This window comes from Meleagris gallopavo, chromosome 3, assembly GCF_905368555.1.
Source record: "Meleagris gallopavo chromosome 3, MGAL_WU_HG_1.1, whole genome shotgun sequence".
Classification (NCBI taxonomy): Eukaryota; Metazoa; Chordata; class Aves; order Galliformes; family Phasianidae; genus Meleagris; species Meleagris gallopavo.
Genome location: NC_139406.1, coordinates 75,707,878 through 75,733,392, shown reverse-complemented (window position 1 = coordinate 75,733,392; position 25,515 = coordinate 75,707,878). Strand labels below are relative to the sequence as shown.

General features: G+C 37.2%; 1 protein-coding gene across 3 annotated transcripts in view; it reads right to left on the bottom strand.

Moving 5' to 3' along the window:
- The window catches only part of ZFPM2 (zinc finger protein, FOG family member 2), a 305,941-nt gene that overhangs the window by 99,687 nt on the left and 180,739 nt on the right, over positions 1-25,515 (bottom strand). For all 3 annotated transcript variants that reach the window (XM_085221559.1, XM_010709238.3, XM_085221560.1), the window contains one exon: positions 8,037-8,148. In XM_085221559.1, the coding sequence (XP_085077685.1) occupies positions 8,037-8,148 (112 nt within the window). The remainder of the gene's footprint in view (positions 1-8,036; positions 8,149-25,515) is intronic.

Genomic DNA, 25,515 nt, shown 5'->3' with positions numbered 1-25,515 from the left:
TTTTGAGCTTTTGTTTTCACATGGCACATCTGCCACCGTTACTGTGTCTTATACCACAAATGTACAATGGGAAGATTTTGACAAGAACTGCTACAGAACAGGCTGCAGATAAATCCAGTCTTGTTTCCTTCCATACAGACATTTTTATGCGCAGCACCAACGGAGCTGCCTGAAAACAGTGACCAAGGTTTGATTTTAGGCTTCGAGGTCATGGTTTCACCTTGACAACAGCTCTTTCATTTCAAGCAGTAACATTTGCCAGGATCCCTAAGGTGTTTTCATTTTTGTCAAGAAGTGAAAAAAAAGCAGTATGAAAAAATGATAAATCTTAATTCTCAAGCTGCAGGACTATCTCTGTGTCTCCAGCACAAAACTTCAAATCCAATCCAGGACCTGGATGTGTATTAGAAGTCTGCAGATTTAAACCTTGTCCACCATGATCAAACTGGATTTATGGAGCATCATAACTCTCCAGACACCATCCAGCAGCTTATTAATTTAATAGACTCCTGTCCATTCCATGATGTTCCTGCCCTGACAGTCTCTCAAGATAAGGCAAAAGCCTTTTGACAGGACAGAGTGCATATATATTTTCTTCTGTTTTCTCATGGATGGGGTTGTCGACAACTTGAAATGTGTGGCTCAGCAAATTTGGGGACTTTTTTCCCTTCCCTTTTGCTTTTCAGGGAAGATGGCAGAGGTAACATTACCATGAGCCACAGGGGTCATGAGGCTTTAGTTCAATGCAATCCTCAATATTTATTTACAATAATGGATCGAAAAAATTATTTAATTTAAAAGGAAATAAAACACATTTAGCATCTCTGCCATATCCTGAAAATAATGACATTTTTCTCAAAATGATTTGTAAGTGACTGATTCTACTGCAACTGACTTAGAAAAATGAGGCAAATCCTGAAAAAAATAATCTCTGCATGATGCTTGTATTTGTTTTTGCCAGTGGGTCTGAATACTTGAAGCAGTATTTCTTTTCACAAGGTTCCAGTGTGAAGTACAGACTGGGGTCTTTTTTATCCCTAACATGTTCTCGTGAGTGTTAGACTTTCTTTACAGCTTTTTATAGCTTCAGTCCAAAATATGTCATTCTCTACAAATCTTGTCAGTGTTCTACCTATTTCCTTGCCTCCTCAATTGAAAAGGAATTCAAATTTCAAATTATGAAACAAGCTACATAATAAGTGGCAAGAATGTAAGGAAGAATAAAACACAAAAATAAATGCATATATAGTGCATAAATGAGAGCAACCTAAAAATATCACTTGTCAGTTATGTGAATGAAATGCATGAATAATGAACAAAGGAGTTTTCATTTAAGAACAGAAATATAGCCATACCTCTGCATTTCCCGTGGTCTTCCCTTCACTATCTGCATGCTTAGAATTTAGAGGTCATGTAATAATTCATTATATACTATGTCATAAATACAAATTCACTGAAGATGCACAGAATAACCATATTTGTATAGATTATTAAAACCATATGCAAGACCTTAACTTCAAAACTCTCTAGCACAAGTAATCTCCCATTTTTTATCAGCTCTTCCATGGACTTTTCATATTAGGATATTAGGATATTAGGAGTGAGGCATCAGCGGACAGGGGAAGGGTGACAGATGTCATCTTCCTGGATTTCTGCAAAGCCTTTGACATGGTCCCTCACCACATCCTTCTCTCTAAATTGTAGAGGTATGGATTTGAAGGATGGACTGTTCGATGGATAGGAATTGGCTGGCTGGATGCAGTCAAAGGGTTATGATTAATTGTTCTGAATCAGGGCGGAGGCCGATCACAAGCAGTGTCCCTCAGAGGTCGGTCTTGGGACCGGTGCTCTTCAACATCTTCATCAACGACATAAAACACGGCATTGAGTGCATCCTCAGCAAGTCTGTGGATGATATCAAGCTGAGCGGTGCAGTCAATACATTGGAAGGAAGGGAAGCCATCCAGAGGGACCTGGACAGGCTGGAGAAGTGGGTCCATGAAAACTTACTGACGTTCAATAAGGCTAAGTGCAAGGTGCTGCACTAAGGCTAGGGCAATCTATGACTCTATGATTCTGTGATTCTATGATTTTATGATTCTATGATATGCCTTGTGTGCATTTCAAGAAGTACTCTGATTTCCCATGTAGTCTGTTGATACAGTGAAAGAACAAAAAAAATCTGTAGCACCACCAAAGACTTCATCAGGTTCTTCAGCTAATGGAGGCACCCATGGGGACTAGCAGTCTTCCAATAGATCTGTCTTCTGATGATTTGCATGGAACAGACTAATGAAATTCACAGAATTTGCTTTTTATAACATGGAAAAAAAGCCCCCTGCAATTAAAATATATACCTCAAGTATCCTTTGGCCTACTAAACAATTTGTTCTCTGACCCAAAACAAAATAAACTGATGTTTTAATGTTGCAGTGTTTAAACATCTATAATGTCTGACCTGTGTCTCATTAGGGTCCCTGATGTTACATGTCTGCAGAGCAATGTACCATTACACTGCCTTAAGCTGCACCAAAAAAGAGTATTTGCTAACTCATTCACTGGGAGAAAATTCTATCAAGGATCTCACAGAACAATTAAGAAAAGTAATTCTGTCTCACTAAAGAAAATTTTTTAAATCCTTTTGTTATAACAACTGACTTTTCTTACATGTTAAAAAAGTACACTGAGTACTTTAAATGAGGAATATTAATTAAAAATGACCTCCGATTCTTACTAGAAATCTCATGTAACCTTCTTGCAGCATTTGTATCTTCAATGCCATTAGCCAAATGACTCATCCCACACTTGTGCAGTACTAGAGCAGTTTTATGTAGGTAATTACTGCCTGACTTTGTCAGCATTGGGGCAGACCATGGGTGAGCAGTGCTGGCAGAGCTGGGCGCCCAGCACTGCAGAGCCCAGCTCCTGCTCTTCCTTCTCACTTGCTGCCTCACCTCTCATTTCTTTTTATAAATTAGCTGCATGACACAGTTTCAGCGTGGGCAGCTGTCATTTTAACTAATCTCATCCTGTAAATCCACCCTAGCAGGCCTATTCTCTATTGTGATTGGAGAATGGACATTTTTGGGCAGCTTTCAAAAGCAACATCTGTTAAGAGTAAGCACCCAGTCTTGAGCTCATGGGGAAGTGCTCCGCACAATATTTCCCCCCTATTTATACGAGAAAATGAAACCACTTGCTTCTTGTCCTTAGGCAACATTGTCCATTGCCAGAACTTTGTTATAGTCTCTCCATGAGCCCTGGCTGATTTCACTTGCAGAGGGATGAAGGCTTTTTACGGCATTGCTATCATGTGGTAATACCGTCGGAGCAATTAAAAGCTCCAGCCCCTGGAATTATTCACTCCCATCTCACTTGGGAACCACACTGGAGTGAGGACATTTTTTCTCCTCCTGAATCCTCGCAGTAATAACAAAGGCATAAACTACTCAGTGAAGCCAGGCAGTGGAGGAAATAACATCAGTAAATCACTCATGTAAATACAAAAGCAAACAGCGCCGAACGCAACACAGAACGATAGGAAGCTCTGAGGCAGGTGAGCTGCGGTTAGCTCGTCCCATCTCCAACCCCACTCCACCCCATCCCGCTGCCAGATCCCAGCCATACGCCTTCATCAGCCACCAGCTGCCAGGCCCAGCATGTCACATAGCTACCGGCTCCCACCTGTGCCAGGAGCTGCCTTGGCATTGTGCAACACGACCAGCCGGTCCCAGCCACAGACTCAAAGATGTTGGTTTTCCTGCACAGAGTTATCCTGTGGTGCTCTGCAATCAATTACTGTTATACCACCATCATTAATAATTTTCTTAATGAAAATGATTCTGTTGATCTCCGTTGTATTTTAATTATCAGAGTTAAGCATAATTACACTGCAGCTCTGAGCTGGCATGTAGACTCCTTTAGGGCGCAATTTTGTTTTAACACACTGATAATGTAATTTTACATTGTGTCAGTTGTTTAGTTATTATCCAGTCGTACAATTCCGCTGTATTCCTGATAACAGATAATAACCTTAGCACCTCCTATATCCTGAAGTCATTTAAAAAGCAATATTGGAATTTCACAACTAGCTAACTTAATCGCCTTATGATTTTATAATTCCCACAGCTAAATATTTGTACAGACACCCTGTTTTAACAATGCCACTAAACATACGGTATCCATACATTTCGCATAAATGGCTCAAATAATATCTATAAAAACGTCTGTGGTATGAGTGTGGTTATCAGTCTGTGCAACTGTAGTTTTTACACGGTTTCTATTCTTTTCCATCTTTTAAAATCTCTTTCGGTCCCAAGGAAAGATTTGCAGTTAATAACCCATCCCTGCTCGGCTGTTAAGGGGCTTCTACCTCTAGTTCTAGGGATTTACCAGACCTGGTGCACAATGGTGCATGAATGCTTCTCAAGTAAAGTGCGATGAATTCATGCATTAACACCTTCTACAAGATCTTACTTGAATTACTGATATTTTGCAGCTTTTTGAAGAGATTCTTAATTCTATACAAAGTACAATTCCTAAAATCTCTCTTAAATTTCAGTTACTATGTCTAGGACATCTCTTAAATTCTATAAATTGAATTGAAACTATTTTTGAAGCATGATAAAAGTTTGACTTAAATATCACAACAAAAAGAGCATATCTTTTAATTATAGCTGTAAAAGTTTTCTTTAAAAAGAATAGAATGCAATAATGACACATGCCATGAGCAGCTAGTTTGCATCATAACTTATAAAAAGGGCATTAATTAGCTGTTTTTCGTTTTCCTGATTTGTTCTAGTGCTGATGAAATGTAGATACAAAAACAACAGACAGAAATTAGTGATCCTGGACTAAACAGAATTAATTTCATACACCAAATAATTATTTCATAGCTATTCACTCTGAAAGTTCTTTGCTGAGTGATTTTAAATAACCAATTTCTTAATTTAAAATTTAACTTGAAGATGAATTGTGATTTCACTGTAACAACAGAGCAACATAATCCTGGACTCTGAGCATCCTGATCTAGTAGTGGTCATCCACTGCAGGGGAGTTGGACTAGATGATCTTTAAAGGTCCCTTCCAGCTCTGAGGATTCTATGATTCTAATATATGTAATTCATACACACACACACAAACACATGTACATGTGTTTGCTTACCCAGTGAAAGTATTATGGAGAGTTTTGATGGCAAGCAGGGAGCTATGTGCCCTGCTGAGATTCATTTTCAATAGGAACTACATGGCATAGGAGCTATACTATACCTATTCTGGGATTGAAAATGTCCCTGTGATCATTCTGTATGCAGTGTGTGGCTGACTAAGTTGTCTTTAGCCTCTAGTGAACTGGAAGTCAGTCTGACAGTCTTGTGCTCTTCTAAAAGGTCTGGGAAAAATTATGTTCCCAAAGATTTCACTGTATTATTACAGCTCAAAGGAAATATGGTATGCACCTCCAAGTTAACTCATTGACCAGTAACATGTTCTGATAGCAAATTCTAAAACTTATTTTCCTCTTAGAAACGTGCCAATTTATTCCACTCATCTTATCTTGGAATATAGTGAGAAAAAAAGCTCCCAGGTGACCAAATCCACTACATGTACAATTCCACACATTTGTTCAGCTAATTGCTTTCCAAAATAACAATGTATTGCTAAACAAGCTAACAAAATTATACACATGCAACTACAAAATAACATCGAATTACAACTTCATGCCAGCTGACACCATTTCATTAGAAGTAATGGCACTGTGGGAGACAGAATGCGAACACAAATCAAGGCAATGTGATCTGGAATGATGAGATACAAATTGAAGGAGGAAACATTATTATATTTATTTATTTTACCATCTTCTATTTGACATTGTTTTGTGATCCAAGCCAATTAATCTTTGTAGTACGAAAATCCAAGCAGGCCTCAAGGCAAGGGTAGGTGCTTAATGAACAACAGTACAGCCAGTGCCAAGTGCAAAGAGATAAATAGAACTCATCGAAGGTACAACTTATTTCCTACATAGTTTAGTCAAATTCCAGGTTTTTAACATGCATTTATAACCTAGGGTGCACATCTATCTTGATCTCCAGTTTTCAAAAGCAGCTGCATTGTATGATAGAGATATCAGAATTTGTCTTGAGCACTGTATGACTATTACTCTACGTTCTTAATGAAGTACTAAAATAACAAGTATCATCAGTGAAGCAAAATCCAGCACATTAGAATGAAAAGTAATGTTTTGGTCTGCTTAAATTGTGCTGAACCACAGAAAGTTCTTCTTATTAAAAAAGAAATCAATAGATTCAATCACAACGCACTGAAACTGTCTAATGAATTAGTTACTGTTTGTAAGGTACTTTGAAGATGAAAAGTCTTACTGGTATATATGTGCTAAGTATTATTATAATTACAGAAAGAACATAATACTTGATAAGACAGCATCCTATGGGAATTCGCAGAAGTTATATTTTAAACTGAAAGTTATTTCTCATTACATTAAAAAGTTTTTGCAAAAAAGTTTGCCTGTGAACCATATTCATACAGTTCAGTATGCAGGAGAAAACCTTTCCCTATACAGGGAAAACCTTCCCTATATTTCAGCACACTGCAACTTTTTTCACTTGGGCAGCAATCAGAAAGCTGTGAAGGAAGGGCAGCTCAACACTTTTTAGCTGTGAGCCCAGTTCTTTAGTACTGCAGGTGTTTCAGGTTGCAGAATGAATATGTTGGCATTCTGTAATTATAATAGAAGGAATTTATAAGACCCTGGTGTGCAACTCATTTTTAACATGCAAATTCCCTGTTTTCAGCTTTTCAACTTTCAAAGGCTTGTGGCAGTTTAAAAGCAATCCTCTTATAAGTGTATAAATTGCAATGATTATAGGAACAAGTTGTAATTGTTTCTAGTAAGTTTTTAGGAGTCTTTGATGTTATGATTAGTGTTTTGTATGTTAATATATTGATATGGGTGCTTATTTGCCTGGATGCTTATGTGCTGAAATGGTCACTAGGTTGCCTCAGCAAACAAATCTTTGATCTCAGTAGGTCTGTTTGGTTGGAAATAAAACCTAAAAGAAATTAAACAGAACAGTACATGTTCTGAAGCATTCACAAAGTGCTGAGACTGGTGATTGAAATACAAGGAAGGAAAGTCATAGTTTAGCAATACTATCTTCAACAGGAATCCCAAAAACAGCTATACTAAATAAATTATTCTGTGTATTCAAGCACTATTTTTAATACGCTGCAATGATACCATGACCAAATTTTACAAAGCTTTCACAGTGAGTGACCAAACAGCCTGGTGTATAGTCCACTGCATGCCAAATGCAAGAACTCAAGGCTCTCTGGACAAAGATAAAAGCGTCTTGAATCAAAGTAGCTATTAGATGTGGTAGGTTAGATAAAGCATGTCTGGGGGGCCTCATAAGATCTCATACTGACTTGAGCAAATCTGAAAACTCACATATAACAGATATGATATGCATTCCCATTAGCTAATGCATTACAGTGAAGCATCATCATGCAGAGACTGGAGTGTCAGAAGTTACAGCCCTGTAATCCAGTCCCAGTTATCTTCTGTTTCCATGCTGACATGAAGTCTTATCACAGTCCAATCAAGTTCAAATTCTTCTTATAAAAGAAGATTTGAGTTAGGAGTCTCTAATGTAATGTAACATGGAGAAATGCTTTCTGGTATGTCCTATAAAATGTTAGAAAGAATTCACCTATTTCAACTGTATAGACTTCACTGAGGTTTGCCAAGAGGCACCAACTCTCAGAAACAGTATTTCATGTTGGCTGACATTCTTCTGTTTTTATAAAGCATTTAGTACACTACAGACACTGTAAGGGGTTTTATATCATTAAAAGGAAGAAAAAGCATAACAAGAATGTGGTAGCAAAAACAGATGGAAAATGGAAAACTACTCCAGTTTGAAGGAAGTCAAACTATCCATTGTCCTGTTATGCAATAGGTATATCTTTTGTCAATACCCAACACAAGAAAGTAGAGCAAAAAATCAGCTTGTGTTTACCTTTGCTGTACACAATGCAGTTGTTTTTGTTGTCTTCTACTCCTTGCCAAGTCACATCCAGCAACCACTTGGGGCCAGCAGTCAGTATCATAGGGACGGAAGCCTTTGTCTTCTGTAGGAAGGATGATAACAAACAGATGCCATTTGCTTGCCTTGATTAAGAACTTGAATAATATTATTAATAATCATTTTATTTGCCAACAACAAAATCTCCAAACCCATAAGCCAATGTCTTATTCCCCTGCTTCAAGATTTTTTAAAGAAGACACAAGCAGTAAGCTTTGGTTTTTTCATTGATTGAATAGTGGAACTATTATCAAGGATTTTTCCAAATGATATTGGATCAGATCGCAGCGATTAAGCAGATCTCTGGTGGCCGTGAATTATAAAGGGAATGTAGACGACTTTCACAGCAAAGAGCCAACTGTTTAGAAGTGAACTTCAGACACATTGTACTGCATTATCAGCAGGATCTCACTATTTCCTGAAACAGACAGGAAAGAATTTAAAGAATCGGTATCCATTTCAAAGATCTGTCCAGGGTGACATTTGTATTATCATAGGAAATTGTTCTGAATGGATAATGAAACTTTTCCCCCTTCGCAAAGTGTTGATTTGTGATTTTACTATGTCTGAAATAATAATGTTAATGATTCAGTACACTTTGTCTCCACAAAAACAATAAAAGAAGTTGAATTAATGATTTGAAAGGCACAGAAGTGAAGTATGACACCCTGAAAGACTAACAGACAACGAGATGTGCATTTAACAAAATCATCTCCTGCATTTTTAGAGATTTTTTATTTAGAGAATCTGGCATTTGAGGAGATAAGTTGAAGAATTTAAACTTATTTATACTTAAGTCCTTTAAAATGGCAAAAAATGGAAAAAAGTTGAAATGACTTCAGGAATTCACAATTCTTACCAAATTTAAAACTACAATCTGGAGTATATACAGTCATCGCATAACTTTCAATTTTACTTTAATTTTTTATTTTTTCTCTGGGATTGTATCTAAGATATTCCAACCTTCTTTAGGATATTCTGATTGTTTCATATTCCATCAGTAATGCTTCAGCTGGCTCCAGGTAGGTTTTACAGGCAATATTCTGTATGATTAAATGAGCTCAAAAATCTCAGAGTACAAAAAATCATATATTCATCAGGGCATTCCTGATGCAGAGGCCATATTTATTATATAGAACTGGCTTAGAAATACAGCAAATTATAGTAAGAGTTATCATATAATACTCTACATTCCATCAAAATTAGACTGTTGGCATCCTACTATAGGGAAGTCTGGATTTCAGCGTCATTTAGACCATGGCAGCATAAGGCTGCTATAGAAATGGAAAAGTGGCTATTCTTCACAGAGCTGAGAATCATACCTATATTTAATATAAGCTTTAGCACAACTGCTAGCAACCTTGACTGCACAGCAATAAGGAAGAGGAGGGCTAGGGCATGTTCCTACCACATGCTGAATTTCTTCACCTGCCATTTCAGTGAAACCTTTAACATGTCCTTTGTGCTTATATATACTCTCAGTTTCTGGTAATCCCAAATGCAATCAGCTGATAGTGCAATATTATCCAGATAGTGGACTTTTCCAAGTATACCATCAATGATTCATGCATTCAAACAAGTCTATTTTTCAAGCTGGAGGCCAAGTTAAAAAAAAAAAAAAAAAAGAAAAAAGAAAAAAGAAAGAAAGAAAATGAAAATAAGAAAAAAAATGAGCCTTCAAGAGCAGAAGAGATCATCTATTTAATTTTCATAAGATCCAATTCCTTTTTCTGGTTTTCTTCTTCCCAGACATCTGCCATTTAATTGTTTCTCTCCCATCTGTAAGGGTATTAATATTTGCATTAAGGTGGTATCAAAAAGCCTCAAATAACATCTTCTTGTGCTGGGCAATAGTTTATTATCTACATAGACAGGACAAATAATATGTCCTGGGAAAGGATTATACTTAAACACATACTGCTGAGGAAGAAATAAGATACAGAGATACCGCTTGACTTTCTCATGGAGATTAATTTCTCCTTTAGTAAGTGGGTAGGCTTAGTCCCAGGCTAGTGGCCTGGTTTCTTCCAGTCAATGAGACGAGCCCAGGTTGGTGCTTCATCCACTCCAATGTGCAGCAGCAGGAGCAGAGTGAGCACCAGCAGTTAGGATGTGAGTCTACTTTGCTGAACACTGTTTATAGAGGGTTTTTTTTTTACCTTAAAGAACTACAAGGAGATCACTAAACTAGCTTTCAGGTCAGCTTGCTGGTAAAGCTCGTCACCATTTCAGCTGTGAATGGTAACTGGGCACCAAAGGCAGGAGATACAGGGCATTTCACCTTGCAGCTTTATCAGTTCACCAGAGCCAATGGACACTTCAAACACATTTCCCACCCTCCCATAGCATTGCTCTTGCACTGTGCAGGTATGTAAATAAACTCCTAATATGAAAGCAAAACTTCACAAGGCTCTGGCTGCTTGTAAAGCTTGGCAGCTGTACTAAGGACTACTGCTAATAGCTTCCCTTTGAAGTCACTCAGTGGCGTATTGTGCGAGCTGTAAGATGAGTCAAGACCACCATTGAGGTTCTTGGGGTCTGGCATCCTGTGCGGTTCACAGAAGGTGTTCATAACTGACAGAGGTTGGCTCTTGTTGTGGCTTATTACATAGTAAGAATTGAAGCAAGCTTGCTGATTCAGGAGAGGCCATTTCCCTAAAATGGTTAAAATGAAAAGACCCCAGTCCAAGATAACAAGAAGCTATGGTTAAATCAGTCATGCCTTTATCACCTCAAGATTAGACTACTGCAATGCGCTATACCTGAGGCTACATTTTAAATCCATTTGAAAGCTGAAACTGGTGCAGAATGCGGCAACCCGCTTGTAAAGCAGGATATCGTGCTTTGAGCGCATTACACCAGTGCCTTTTAATCTGCACTAAGTGTCTGTGGATTTAAGGCACTGCCTGCAACCTGTGAACCCCGAGACCTGTCTATTTGAGATACCTGAATGAGACCGGCCACATCCTCTGCCCCAGATGTATAACCACAACTGAGATCCACCAAGGCATGCAAAAAGGGGCTTTCTTGGATCAACACAGAAGAAACTTTTGGCAGGGCAAAATTGCTTCACCAGAAAGCTGTAAGTCCAGTCTGAAAATGAGGAGAACAACCAGGGCACAAGGAGCAGAAATGACAAAGCAACAGGGAGAAATGGTAGGGAAGATGTTATTTGTTAGGGGGAAACCTGCACAGATGGAGTGCATGTGGGAGAGATCCAGGCATCAGATGTGAAGGGCATGTGTGGGCAGTTGGCTGGTGAACCATCTTGCATTCATATACTAGGTCCACACCAATGCTAGCGTCTGTGGATCACACATCGTGGTTCCACTGCTATGACTCAACCAGCCATGATCAGGTTCCTCACCTGAGAAAGCTGCTGTAAAAAAAACAGCTCCTTCAACTTAATACTGTTTCCTCCTTAAACCTTGCTTTAGTTACAGTTATAGGACAGGATGGAACAGTTTTAAACTAAAAGAGGGGAGATTTAGATTAGATGTTAGGAGGAAATTTTTAATCAGAGGGTATTAAGGCACTGGCACAGGCTGCCCAGAGAAGCTGTGGATACCCCATCCCTGGATATTTTCAAGGACAAGTTGGATGGGGCCCTGGGCAACCTGGTCTAGTGGTTGGAAATCCTGCCCATGGCAGGGGGTTGGAATGGGATTATCATTATGGACCCTTCCAACTCAAGCCATTCTATAGTTTTATGATTCTATGATTCTTCATCATCATAGAATCGTAGAATCTCCAAGATTGGAAGAGACTCACAGGATCACCCAGTCCAACCATCACCAATCACCAATAGCTCTCACTAAACCATGTCCCTCAACACAATGTCCAAATGTTCCTTGAACACCTCCAGGGTCGGTGACTCCACCACTTCCCTGGGCAGCCCATTCCAGTGCCTGACCACTCTTTCGGACAAGTAGTATTTCCTAACATCCAGCCTGAATCTCCCCTGGTGCAGCTTGAAGCCATTCCCTCTAGTCCTATCACCAGTTATACGAGAAGAGGCTGACCCCTAGCTCACTACAATCTCCCTTCAGACAGTTATAGAGAGCAATAACATCTCCCCTGAGAGGTCTCCCTCCAGCTTTTGGACATAATCCCACAAGAATTAAGTTAATATTCTCAGAGTAAAATCATCCTGCAATTCATAAAATATATACATTTTGCAGGAACACTTAGTTTGGCATTCTCAACAAACCTGTTAATAATTGTTCTAAAGCTTACTAAATAATCCTGCCTGTTGCCTAAATATAATTAATAGGGATTTCCTAAGACAGGTGTCCATAATATGGAGCCATACAGGAGGAACCTAAAATTTTAGAAACAAGGGTACATTAAAAATCTGCAGTGTTGTTCATTGCTCTGCACTACAAAAATGTGTACTCTGCACTAGAATGATTTTTACCTGAAAACATCATTTCTATTAATGTCTTTGTATGCGCCATAACCAGACAACTTTGACAAGGACAAAAAGGGCTGAAATTGTGATCTCTTGGGGAACAATTAGAATTAGCTAATGAGGATAAAGGAGGTCAAGCAGACATCCACTTTTCACTAACCTCTGAAGCAACTGGACAAACAAGGGAGGCAACTCTCAATAAATGTTTATATTCTGTCAAGAGGTTAATGGAGATAAAAATAGCCATCTCAGAGGGTTGAAAATAGTTTGCACTCTTGCTAAAAGGAATCGGTGCTGACAAGGTAATGTTAGATGGGCTCTTCCTTGCATAGGTTTCTAACATATGATGTGTGTGGCCTGGCAGAAACTTGACGAAACTCCCACGCTGAAGGGAAATATGGCATGAGGAGGTTGTTTGATATCATTGAAATTCTGATGTCAAGTGCCTGATCATTGCTAGCTGTTTCCTAAGAAGCTGTACCAGAGCAAGAAATACATACTAAGCTGATGTCCAGTAAGTCCCTGTGACACAGCTACACTTTTCCAGGCATGGCTTTCCAAAAAGTGTTCAATGTTATTTAAGGAGATGAATTGTTTATTGAAAAATCACTACATTTCTATCTTCACCTTTTTTTCTTGTAAAATGTAAAATCAAAACTATCTCCTTAAAGTATTCTCACCAAAACAGAGGCTAGCTGCTGGCTACTTAAGATTTTCAAGGGCTTTACTTCTTGTCTTACTTGTCTTCTGATTCCCACAGATTTTCTTTGAAAATCTTCCAAAGAGTCCGCATTCCCATAAATGATACAAGATTGCCAAAATGCCTTCATACCCTTGTAGAAAATTCTAATGTCCCACAGTGCAGTGTTCCTTTCGACAGCAAATTAAAAACTGATTGTAATGGGAGAAGAGCTGCAAATATACCTCAGGTGCCTTCAGATACATATCTTGCATAGGAAAACACCAGTTAATATAGTCACAGAGGTTTCAACATTGAAATTCAATTTAAATTCAGTTTAATCGTCACAGGGTTGACGTATCTTCTGACACCATGAATATGCAAAATGTCCTCCCTCAAGAAGTTAAGTTCACCTTTGGTGGTTACCATACTCAATACAGAAAAACTTTATTAGTTCATGAAATCAGCTCAGTTGGGAAGGTCTCCCAAGAGGTCATTTGGGACTGAATAATAGTAGAGATTTGCATAGGTCTCCATCTATTCCTACTTAATTAATATTTGTTCCAAGACATTTCTGAGAAATAAGAAGGGTGGTAACTTCACTGTATCACCTCAAACTTACATTGACTATCTTAGTTTATTTGTTCATCAACACTGATTTACAATAATCAAAGCCAAATACAAGCTCAGTGGACAGACAAACATAGCTCCCATTTTTGTTAATTTGTGTGCTGGACCATCTTTCAGTTTTCATTTCCGCAGCTTCCCAGAAAAAAATCTTACCTTTTCCAACAAGGATTCTTGAAAGAATTTTTATTTCAAGGGTTGCCAGTCCACACTGGCAGCTCTCCACAGTGCCATGGCTTTCTGTGCTAGACACAAAGAGGTAACTCCTCTCCACAAGATTTAAGATGTGGGGAGGATTTCAGTTTCATGGTTCCACACCAATGACAAACCTCACCAATTAAAACAAAGATATTGCAGTTTCCACCTGCTCTGGAACTATGCAACAACACCAGAATATCAGTTTTCACAGCACCCTCCTACCCTGCTATGTCTATCAGTGAGATCCTGAAACTAAAACTAAACGCAAGGTAAATTTTGCAGTCCTTAGTCCTTGTGGTTATTTTTTTCTTTTTTAAAATCTCATGAAAGTGTAATAAATGCAGTTAATTTCATCTGAATCTGCTGACAGACCTGGGAGAACTGTTTTAATAACTGCTTTACAACTTTAAGGGATGTGCTGTTTCAGAGGAGTGTCCAAGCATTAGCCTGTGGTTAGGGCTAGATGAAAAGAGTACTTGAGCCTGTTCACCTGCACAGATCTACCTGGCGTTCTGCCATGCTAACTGGAAAGATAGAACAAACATGAACAAATTGTTGCCTGTTATGGGCCATGAAATTAGTGATGGAGAAGGGAAGGGTCAGTGGGACTCCTCAGTATATTGGACAACGCAGGGGGAACAAAGTCCTCATGCCTTTTTCCAACCAGGATTCTGGAATTCTGGACTGTGTAGCAATGGTGGTTAACACAGCAGTACTGTACCCAAGTACCAGCAAATTGTAAAACAACTTGCATCACTTTTGGTCTATATATGACATTTTACATTTGGATATATATTTCAATATTTCACTTGTCTGAAGTAGCAGTGCCTTCATCATTTTTTTTGTGGTGATAGTAGAGGATAAATAATTGGTAATATTTGAAAAGTCTGCTGCCAAATCAAAGCCTTTAAATGGTTCAATCTCAAAAAGAAATAAGAAAAAAAATCGTAAAAAATAAAGTAGAAAAAAAGAAATGTACACACAGATGGAATCCCAAAAGACAGCTGGGATTCCCTGCAACTGAGAAACCCTGCTGTTTACCCCAAGAGATCATCACTTGTCAAGTGACAAAGCTGAACATACATTTCACCATACAACCACAAACCTTAAGCAGACCAATGAAAATATTCAACCAAAAAAAAATGCACCCTAGGTCTATTAATATTTTCCAACACTTGTCACGACTTCAACATGATTCCAAATTCTTTATTAATATCAAATATGCCTGGTGACAAATACCCTTAATACAAGCCAAATATGCAATAAATGTTGAGATCATTTCATACTACCAGCTAGAATGCATCCTTTTACATCTAAAAAAAAAAACAAACAACCTAATCTCACAGTAACTTTGGTATAAAATAATAGCTGCCATAAAAACAACTTTAGCTTGTTCTACATAATCTGAAAATGAGGATTAAGTAAATAATGGCACTTTACAAAGTTCTAAAGTGCACAACTCAGAATTACAAACCTTAGCAGGGCTGGAAATGTAATATAATTTCAAGCCATGCTTTCATTCTGCAAATCCGAAGCACGAACTGATCTCTTGGACTGAGCGTGGAAGATGCTTTTTCCCTCAGTCCCAGCAGTGGTCCTCAATCATGCTGTGTGAATAGAGCTTCAGTGGAGCCTTCTGAGAACACTTTCATCCTTCAGTACCTTTTTCCAGTGTTTAGAGAAGTGGAATCATCCAGGATCAGGACATTCATGACCTATTCATACAACACTAACCCTTTTACTTAGTATGTACTGTCAAATGCTGAGGGATATTCCACTTTCCTAATCTCAGAAATGTAATGGTACTAATGGAAGGATAATGGAGATTCACATAAAAAGTTTATCATAATGCAGCTATAATTAGTCATTCTAGCTTGTAAGTTGGGCAATTAAATATTTGCCAGATTATCTTAAAATCTAGATTTATTGTAAAAAACAATAGATAGATAATTATTTTACTGTATGTTTTTTTATATCTGGGAGACTTTTGGAATCTATCTTCAAACTCTTACCCAGAACAATTCTTATTTCATATTCTGGAGCACAAAGCATGGACACTTGGTTGTTGCTGAAGGTTTGTACAGTTCTTTCTGGCTGCCTATCATGTGGCTCTGGAGGATGTGACAGCCAACAGGATCAGGAAAGCAAAAGCAAGAAACTGGACCTCTGAAAACTTAGCAAGCTTACCCTTCTCTCACTGCCCCATGTTTATGTGCAGCCCTGTCCTTCCCTTCTATAAAGTCAATTGCCCTTGCCTCTAGCTTGACAGCCATTCCTCCCCCTCCCTGTCCTCCTACTTTTCCCTTTCCTCCATTTTGTATGTATCCATCTAGCTACATCTAGCTAACTCTTCTTTTTCCCAAAGACCATAGGAAGGACAGGACTGCATTCTGCCATCACTCCTGTGACTAGATCATATTCTTAGTTGGTGCTGTGATGGATATGAATATAATTAACAAGGATCTTCTCAAATGTAGAGAAATGCTAAGCAAATTGTCTGTGTTCTGGTGTGTTGGTACCCTTGGGTAGCTTGCCCGTATGATTGTGCCTTAATGTTCTGGTACTGCCATGGGTGTTGAACTTTTCCGTTTCACTTTGAAGTCAAATACTTTTGCTAATACTGTTTCACAGGTGACAAGCACCTGTACAGATGAAATCACACTACATATATCTCATGACAAGATATAATGCAGTTCTGCACGCTTACTTTCACCCTGAATTATCAGTGCATTTTTCCTACTGGGTAAGCTTCTATATTGTAAATTATTGTCTACAATGAGAATTAAGTCTTTTTCTAGTAATAAGATCATTTTGATATTTGTTAGTAAATGTTTTCCCAACATGCTTGCTTAAGCATACCTTCTTTAACTTCTGCTGAACATCTTTAGTATTAAACCAATGAGTATTCTCCTTAGTAAGATTCAGCTGCACTTTTGCAAACATCTGGCTTACGTTGGATGGACTTAGATTAAATTCTGGAATAAACAGTGAATCCATGTTAATCATTTGACCCTTACTCCCTTTCCACCTGTGGAACTAGGGGAGTTAATATGACAACATGCATTTCAGATGATCAGAGAGACGATTGCCAAGATTTCTGTAGTAGAAGACATGAAGATATTTATACCGCACATGGGTTAATTCTGCCTGTTCCTATCATCCATTTTACACTGGAACAGTCAACAATGATGATTATACCTACAGTGTATATGCAGTATGACTCTGGACAATTTCTGTTCTGTAGTAATTTTGGATGTTTTATCTTTTGTAATTTTATTTTCCTTTTTCCCTGGAATAGATTATTTAAATCATCATTTCCAGAAGTTCAAATTTCATTTAGCATATATAGTATTAATTTATTTTTATCTGAAGAATCCATTAAAATACAAAAACAAAAAAGGACTACATAAAGCCTTCTATAAACAATCCATTACACACGACTATAGATTAGTTAATAGTTTATTGATTCTGCTTATTATATTTTATCATTTCTTTGTCTGTAACAAAGAAGTTGTTCTGCAAACAGAAGTTGTGTATTTTACTTTGGAAAAGTGAATGTTCTTAACATAGAACGTGAGTAAGTGAAGGTCATGTAGAAACAGTAAAAGATAGTATTATTTAATTTCACTTTTTTTTTTTTTTTCCAAAACCAAAGAAGCTATAAAATATTATTTGTATATATTTGTACAGTACTTTTAATATATAATCCCTTGAAATCTTAATAGAATTCTATTTCCAATGAATCCTGAGGTCCTTTGTAAAACATATGTAAAACATATATAATGCAAAGATATTTTAGTCAATGGATTAGGCATTATAATATTATTCTCCTGATGATTTGTGAAAAAACACTGGAACTTCAGTGCTATACACTCTGAATGCACTCAAAATGTTACATATAAATTATGTACCTACCTAAATAATTTGGAAGAGAATTAGGGAACAGAATACACATCCTGAGCTTTTTTCCCCCCAACTTTTTAAAGATCTTTATGTACTTTTTAAATTAGATAATTTTAAATATAACTTTACCAACATGAAATAAGGTACTTTAAAGTACCAACATAAATCCAACATAAAGTCATCTGTGCAAGTCTGAAAACTAGGTTTTAGATTTGTTAGGACAGCATAATCATTTAAGAAATGTTTAAGGCACAATTCAACAACCACTTTGATTAATTATTTTTAGTTCAGTTAAAACATCAGAGTTTATCTCATTTTAAGATTACCCTTGACATATTTAGAAATCCTAATGCAGATTTTATGGCCCACACCTATCCCTGATGGTGCTAATGGACTAGACATAATGAATCATTCTAATTTGGATGAAAGGACCACACAACATTGCAGCAGTCCTTTAGAGAATTAAGGCTCAATTCTGATCTTCCAGACTTACGAATGCGTTTTTTGGATTAGGCCACATATCTGTACATCTGTTGAGTCTCAAGGGGGGTGTATACTGAGCTAAGTATTCTGACCTTCCAATGTACTGTATCAAATGTGTGGCCTTGGGATACGAAAGGATTTGATTACAAATGTATTTTAACACTGATTTAATATATAATTATGGGGCAAAACCTAATTCCTACTTACATCTTCATGTAGAAAATTCCAACAGTATTAAGCAGACAGTAGGATATTTTTTACCCACTGAGTATCACAGTAAATGGAAGAAATGGAACCCAGCCAGGATAATGTAAAATCAAGGACAATCTTCTTATGAATAGCTTTAAAATCTTGTATCCATAAAATAAAATAAAATAAAATAAACAAGTTTAAATCATCTTCTGTGAGTGTGCTACCAGTTGGTACACTGCTGTGTTATGCATGATCCCTGACTGCTTCTAGTAAAAATAAACTGGAAGTTCCATCAGTAATTTTCAGTGGTTCTCCATTCTTTCTTGTTTGCAGTTAATAAGGAGAAGAATTAACTTACACAGTGCAAAAGTTTGTAAATAGTTGGAATGTTGGATTATCATCTCTTCACTTCCAAGTATAATTTCTATTTTCTGAATGTTAAATATAGAATTTTATAAAATTTTCTTTACATGGTTAAACTTTCATAAAATATATTTAATATTTTCATATTTAAAAAAGTATTTATTTTTTATTCCACTGAAAACTTCCCAAATACTATAGTTAAAAAAAAAAAAAGCACGAATACAAACCTAACAAGGAAATTAGTTTTAATGGAAATTAATACATCACTATACAATATTTTAGGATTTTTAATCTCCTGTCTATTCCATCAGCTTTTTGTACAGATTTTAAAATAACTAACAATGCTATTGAAAAACAGATTAATACGGGGAAAATACTAATCTCAGAGAAATTATATTTCAAGATTCAGTGCTTTCTCTTCAATGTGATGGAAAATCAGATCTGAATTACAGATTAATGGTGATTACTTTTTTTTTTTTTTTTTTTTTTTTTTTTTTTTACAGTTTCAGAAGTTTTGGGCCAAGAAGATGAACTGAGCATAGTAGTATCTTTACTGTGTGTGCAATTATATCTTTCAGCTAAAAAGTATGTTTCATTACATAATCAGGACATTTTTTCCCCCACTGTCTTAACAGCTTGAGGACTTTTTTTTTCCTCCTTTTCTCACATACATAAAAGTGAAAATGAATTTCCCTAGAACGACCAATGGCAGATGAAAAGGATCCTGATTTTTGTAACTCGTATGACACAGTCATGTAACACAGCTCTCATCTAAATTACTTCAGTGGACTGATTATATGCAGCATGACGAAGAACTGCAATGAAGCAAGTTTGCATGAAAAAAAAAAAAACAAAAAAAAAAACCATAAAGGAATGGGTGAAGGTCCTTCACTGGGACGGGAGATAATGATGGAGAGTCCAGCAGCAGGACTGGTGCATAAGGGGTCTGGTTCCAGTAAGACTCAACAAACAGCTCAGATCAGAATCTAAAGTGCAGGAAAACAGCCTGTAGCTTCGAGATTAGCTTTCTCACACTACTCCTGAGTTAAGCCAGTACAAACATCATCATGAATGCATAATTATGATTATGCACTACACTATGCATAATAGATCTTAAAATCGGGAAACAAAGAAGTAATGTAGGAATGCTATTTTCAGGCTTTTGGTTTTGAAAATAATAGAGCTTGGTGTAAGGGTTAAAGACTTTCTAGAAATAAAAACTGTTCCAAGAAAATACATTTTCTTGGAATATTCAGATACTTATGAAACATTTACACATAAAAGACTGGCTAAAAGGGAGACAGGAACCTTGTTTTATGCTCATAACTTGAAAATAACAATGAATAAAACCCACTCCCATCTCATTCTAACATAGCTTAGGGAACTCAAAAAAATTATCACTTCTGGACTACATAACAATAGACACAAAAGCTGACAGCTTGGCAAGTTTACATAGAGTATCCTTCAATCAGGGAAAAAAAAAAAAAGTGATTTTTTTTGAAATTATTTGCACCAAAAATTTGACTGTGAACCAACAAGTATTTCTGGGACTGATGGATATACTCAGACTAGTATCTCAAGTTAAAATGATGATATTGAAAGAGACTGATGCAGCCTGCTGAAAGAGTACTGATAGATCCATTTCATTTACATGTGTAGATACAGCACAAATGACGAATGGAATAGCTGTGTACATCTCTGATTTCAGAATATTGATGCCAGACTCATGCCAGTCAGCATTCCACTATTTAAGCCAGTTAAGCCCCAGCAGCACTTTGGCTCCATATTCTTTGATGAGACCTTTCAGGAGCTGAAAAGCCTGTGAAGGATCCTATGTCCAAGTTCCTCAAATGGAAGTGGACAAAATATCTGAAGGAGCACACATTCAAAAGAATAACAAATTTGAACCTATCTCATCAGAGGCAAGTATTTATTTATTTTTCCTATGAAATGAAAACTCTAAGCAGATGATAAGAAACATGCTGGCCACCATCACACAGTGCACTGAATCTGACCAATTAAATTAGAGCTCTATTCCACCGTTGGCTTGGACCTGTGTCATAAATAATTATTTTTAATTCCAAAAGATATTTTCTCCTTTACTGTTTCAAAGAAAAACAAATCAGAACCCTCCTGTTTCCAATAAAGTTTCCAAATCAATTTTCACACACCTGACCAAAGAAAAAAAGCCGGTTTCCAAATGTTCTTAGTACTTCAATATCCCAGTGAAGTCAATAAAAGGAAAAGAAAGCCCTCTTTAGTGCATGCGCTATGCAGCCAAGAAAGCAGCCTAACAACACAAACAGCATCAGTGACATGAAAAATCAAGCTCTAAAACAGAAAGCTTTAGAAATTGGCAGAATTAGAGTCCCAGCTATCAAACTACAGAAGTTCATAAAACTTTATACCAGAATTTCTCTTATTCTTGTCACAGAAGTTGACATTAAAATGCTACAGTACTCCAGCCACCCTCTCTATTTCAAACAACTACCACATATCACTTGGCACTAATTGGTAGCAGCTGTTCAAGGCAGGCTTGAACCTAGCAGACAAAGCAGCAGGGTTTTTTCCTGCTCTCTGGAGATAGGGCTCTCAGGTGAGGTCTGAGGCTGTCTGCAGCATGTTGCTACATCTTGCCTGGTAGCTGCCTGTGGGAGCAACCTCTCACGTGTGGTTCCCTGCCATATCCCTTGTTGAGTGGTCTCTATTTTTAAGAAAAGTAAATAAACAATGAGCATCACACCTGATTTTCACTACCTCAGACCATTTGCGGTCACATTAGTGTCACAAGGTGGCTGAGGCTGGCAGGACCTCCTGAGTCTACCTGGCCCACCCCTGCTCCAGCAGAGAAACCTGAGTAGGGGCCCAGGCCCAAATCCAGGTGGCTACCGAAAATCTATAAGGTAGGAAGCTCCACAGCTTCTCCCAGCCTGCAGAGCTCAGGAGCCTCTGGCAGTTCCTGCTGATTTTAAGGGCAGCATTTGGGTGACAAACACTTGGAAACCTGCCCTCTTCCTTTCTCTGCTGCAGTTCTGACTTTTCATCAAACTTTCTTTCTGCTAAGTGGTGGAACGCAAACAAGCTGTGACATCAAATACAGGCAGAAATGCTTACATTCAGCATGGGATGGAGCACGGCTGGAAGAAAAATCCAAAACCACTGCTAGAAGCAGACAGCTTCTGCCAAGACCTGTGGCCTATGCCACATGCTGTGCAGGCGGCACCAGCCCCTTCTCACCCAAAGTTGAAGGGAAACTTAGTTCTTAGCTTCACCTGAGCGAGAAGCCAGACTGGGAGAATCCTGGACAAAGAGGGACACAGAGTGGGGGTGGGGGCCGCAGCTTCCCTGGGTATTATAAAAACGCATCTTATTCTGTTTTTAATCAACGAGCCTTATCCAGCAATCAAGGCAGATATATAATAAGCTGAGCTACTCTGTAAATCTAAACATTCTCCACAAATAGAAAAGATACAGCCTGAGCTCTCTGATTGTTACTACGGCAACTATCTAAAATGAAAATCTTGTTAACCCTTCGCATGCTGTAGCCACCCGTGCATCAGTGTTAGCTGACTTCCATGCACTTATCTTTCCTTTCTCCCCCTCAAGAAATTCATAATTGTATTGCTTCACAGTAGTTATGCTCTGGTTATCCTATTTGGGACTGAAAGGATGGTGATAGTTGGTAGTTTCACACATATGGCTGAGATTTGTTACTAGCTCATTACTGGGATTACAGTTCAAATAACAACTAATAAAACGTAAGAGAAAATCCCTAGATTACCTCACAAGGCCTGTGATTTTGATTAAAACCTTGACAACAAGAATGGGATGCTTTCTAGTAAATTATACTACTGCTTTTTTTTCTTTTAGGTATGAAATTATTTGGCTGTAAATGTTGCATATTTGTCAGTGGAATTATTTATATATAGAACAATATAAACAGATTACTTTTAAAACACTGCCTTATAGCTTCTATTTGTTAAGAACTGTACAGAACTGCCCGTGATTTTAACAGAATGATCTGCTGACCTCAGTGCCTTGAAAATTCATGGGGAGGCATCTGTCTTCAAGTCTCTTTTAAATGCAAGAAAATTCAGACAAAGAGAACACGGAGTTTCTTATTTCCAGGAGAGTACAGGTGATGTTACAATCAAATTTGTGCATTTAACCAGCTGACTATTTATCATCATAACATCCATGTGATACTGCCATGAGACAGTGAAATTCTCTCTAATTGTAGTCTCCCACAGTTTATTGCTGAAAACAACTGAAGCCAAGGAGATTTTCTTGTATTTAAACTGAATGAAGTTTGGCCCATGGACATCAATTGTATTGATTATTTTAGTACTATACAAGTAGAGCAACACTTCAGAACTAGGCAGAATTAGATTCTACGTCATTCCCAGACATGTCATTTAAGACAAATAAGCACTATATCAATTACTGAACTGTTATTTTATGGCATTTATTTCAGTCAGTTTACCATAGATAAAGTTAAAATATCATTGCTTGGACGTTATTTGGTAATAACAGATGTAACTTAAAAAAAATTAGTAAATAACATATTTTTCTTTCTAAAATCAGAATTTACATGCAACTGAACCCATATAGCTTGAAGTAGATGAAGAAGTGTGCAGATTATCTTCAGATCTTTTAGAAATGTTGTCCATGTAAGACTATTAACCTTATTAAGTTTCCAGTACATTAGATTAAAAGGTGCCATTTACAATTGAAATTAAATAATTACCAAATTGAATATCTAAAATTAGTGAAATATCAATACTACAGTACTCAATTTTATTAAAAGGAAACACCAAATGAGATTTTTAAGTTTGCCTAAGACTTGTTCAAGCTTTGAGAAGTGAATTGTTTTAAGAGTATATGTCAGTGCATGATGTTAGAAATCTTAGTATGTGTTATTCTTAGTTAGAGAAAATTGAACTCATTTAATAATCTAGCTTTCTTTTCTTCTTACCTCTTAATAAACAACTACATTTCAAACAAACAAACAAACAAACAAACAACAACAACAACAAAACCCTCACAAAACTCCTTTGGAATGTACACAATGTGAAGGACGGGCTACTGGCACCAGACAAAAGAATACCTCTGATCTGATCAATTATATTTACAATTCAGGTAATAATCCCGGATCAGGATGAGTGAGGTACATAACACATGTAAGGATGGTGCTGAAATACATATACATAGGAAAAAGTTAGTTAACAAGGAGAAGGACTTGAATTAGTTCCTCCAATTGTATTTTTCCAAATTCTGAAATTGTTCTCGTTTTCTGCTACATAATCTGATATAATGCATTGTTAGTGTGTTACCTTTCATGTCTTTTTTTTCTAAAATATTTTAATTAAGTCAAATACACTTTATTTCCTTGAATTAGATTTCATATTTAATAATAGTATGATCACTAGATTTATCTTTGAGGCTTTCCAAAGATCAAGCTTATTTATCAGTGTTGGCTTATTTCCCAGAAATATGGCCAAAATAATCTAGATATGTACTGGGTAGTCAACATACTACACACATAAGCAATTCCTCAGTTACTACAGGAATATGTAACAATCCTGGTTTTCTACTGCACTATTTCAAATAAGATTTTTTTAAAAATTGTTACTGCGTTGACAATTTTTTGTGGACTTTCTATTCCGTACCACCCATTTTCCTGTTACCTCTGAATTGCTATGTTTCCCTTAACTCACTCATGTACCAATAGTCTAGAACACTTTCCATCTTCTTCTACAATGTAGAAAGAATCACCAAGGTTGGAAAAGACCTATGATTCTATGGCTTCGTGGGAAGTATGAGTGGTAGGTGGACAGTTGGACTGGGTGGTCATGGAAATCTTGTCCAACCTTGGGGATTCTATGATTCTATGGGGATTCTATCATTCTATGATAAGGATCCTAGCTCTCTCTGTTGACTATACTATAGTTGTATATAATTGTTTTGAAAGGATTATTTTATTTGACTTTTGTCCAGGTCAATTATAAGCATTTGTCTTTTGGGGAGCCAATCAGGGTCAAATGTTGTCTTCCTCTTGGGAACAGTCTGCTGCATGTTCACTAGAGGTGCCCAAGCTTCTGTGTGTTTGCTGTCTTTGGCCAGGCACAAAGGAGTCACAGGGCTTACACCATATGAAAGCATCTCTAGAAAAATTTTAAAAGGAATCAAGATTGCACACACAAAAAACATAATGGTTAGGACATCCATGGGGGGAGATTCTACTCTGTTACTATAAATTGCTAAGCAAGCTTCTTGGATCTGGTATCTCATCATCAGTCTGCAACCCTCTCTTTCCACCACTGTAATCTAATCATAAAATACTTCCTAAATCCTAGCAAACAAACAAAAAGTAACAACAAAGTTACAGCTAAGAGCCAAACCTGGATATCATCACTTGAAAATCAACTAAATAAGGTTTATTTTTAATAGTACTGGTACTTCGGAATTTTGCACATAATCACTTTGTAGACTCTCCTTGGTATATAACTAAAGGCAGCAGAAATCAATCATTTAAAAAAAAAAAAAAAAAAGGTAGA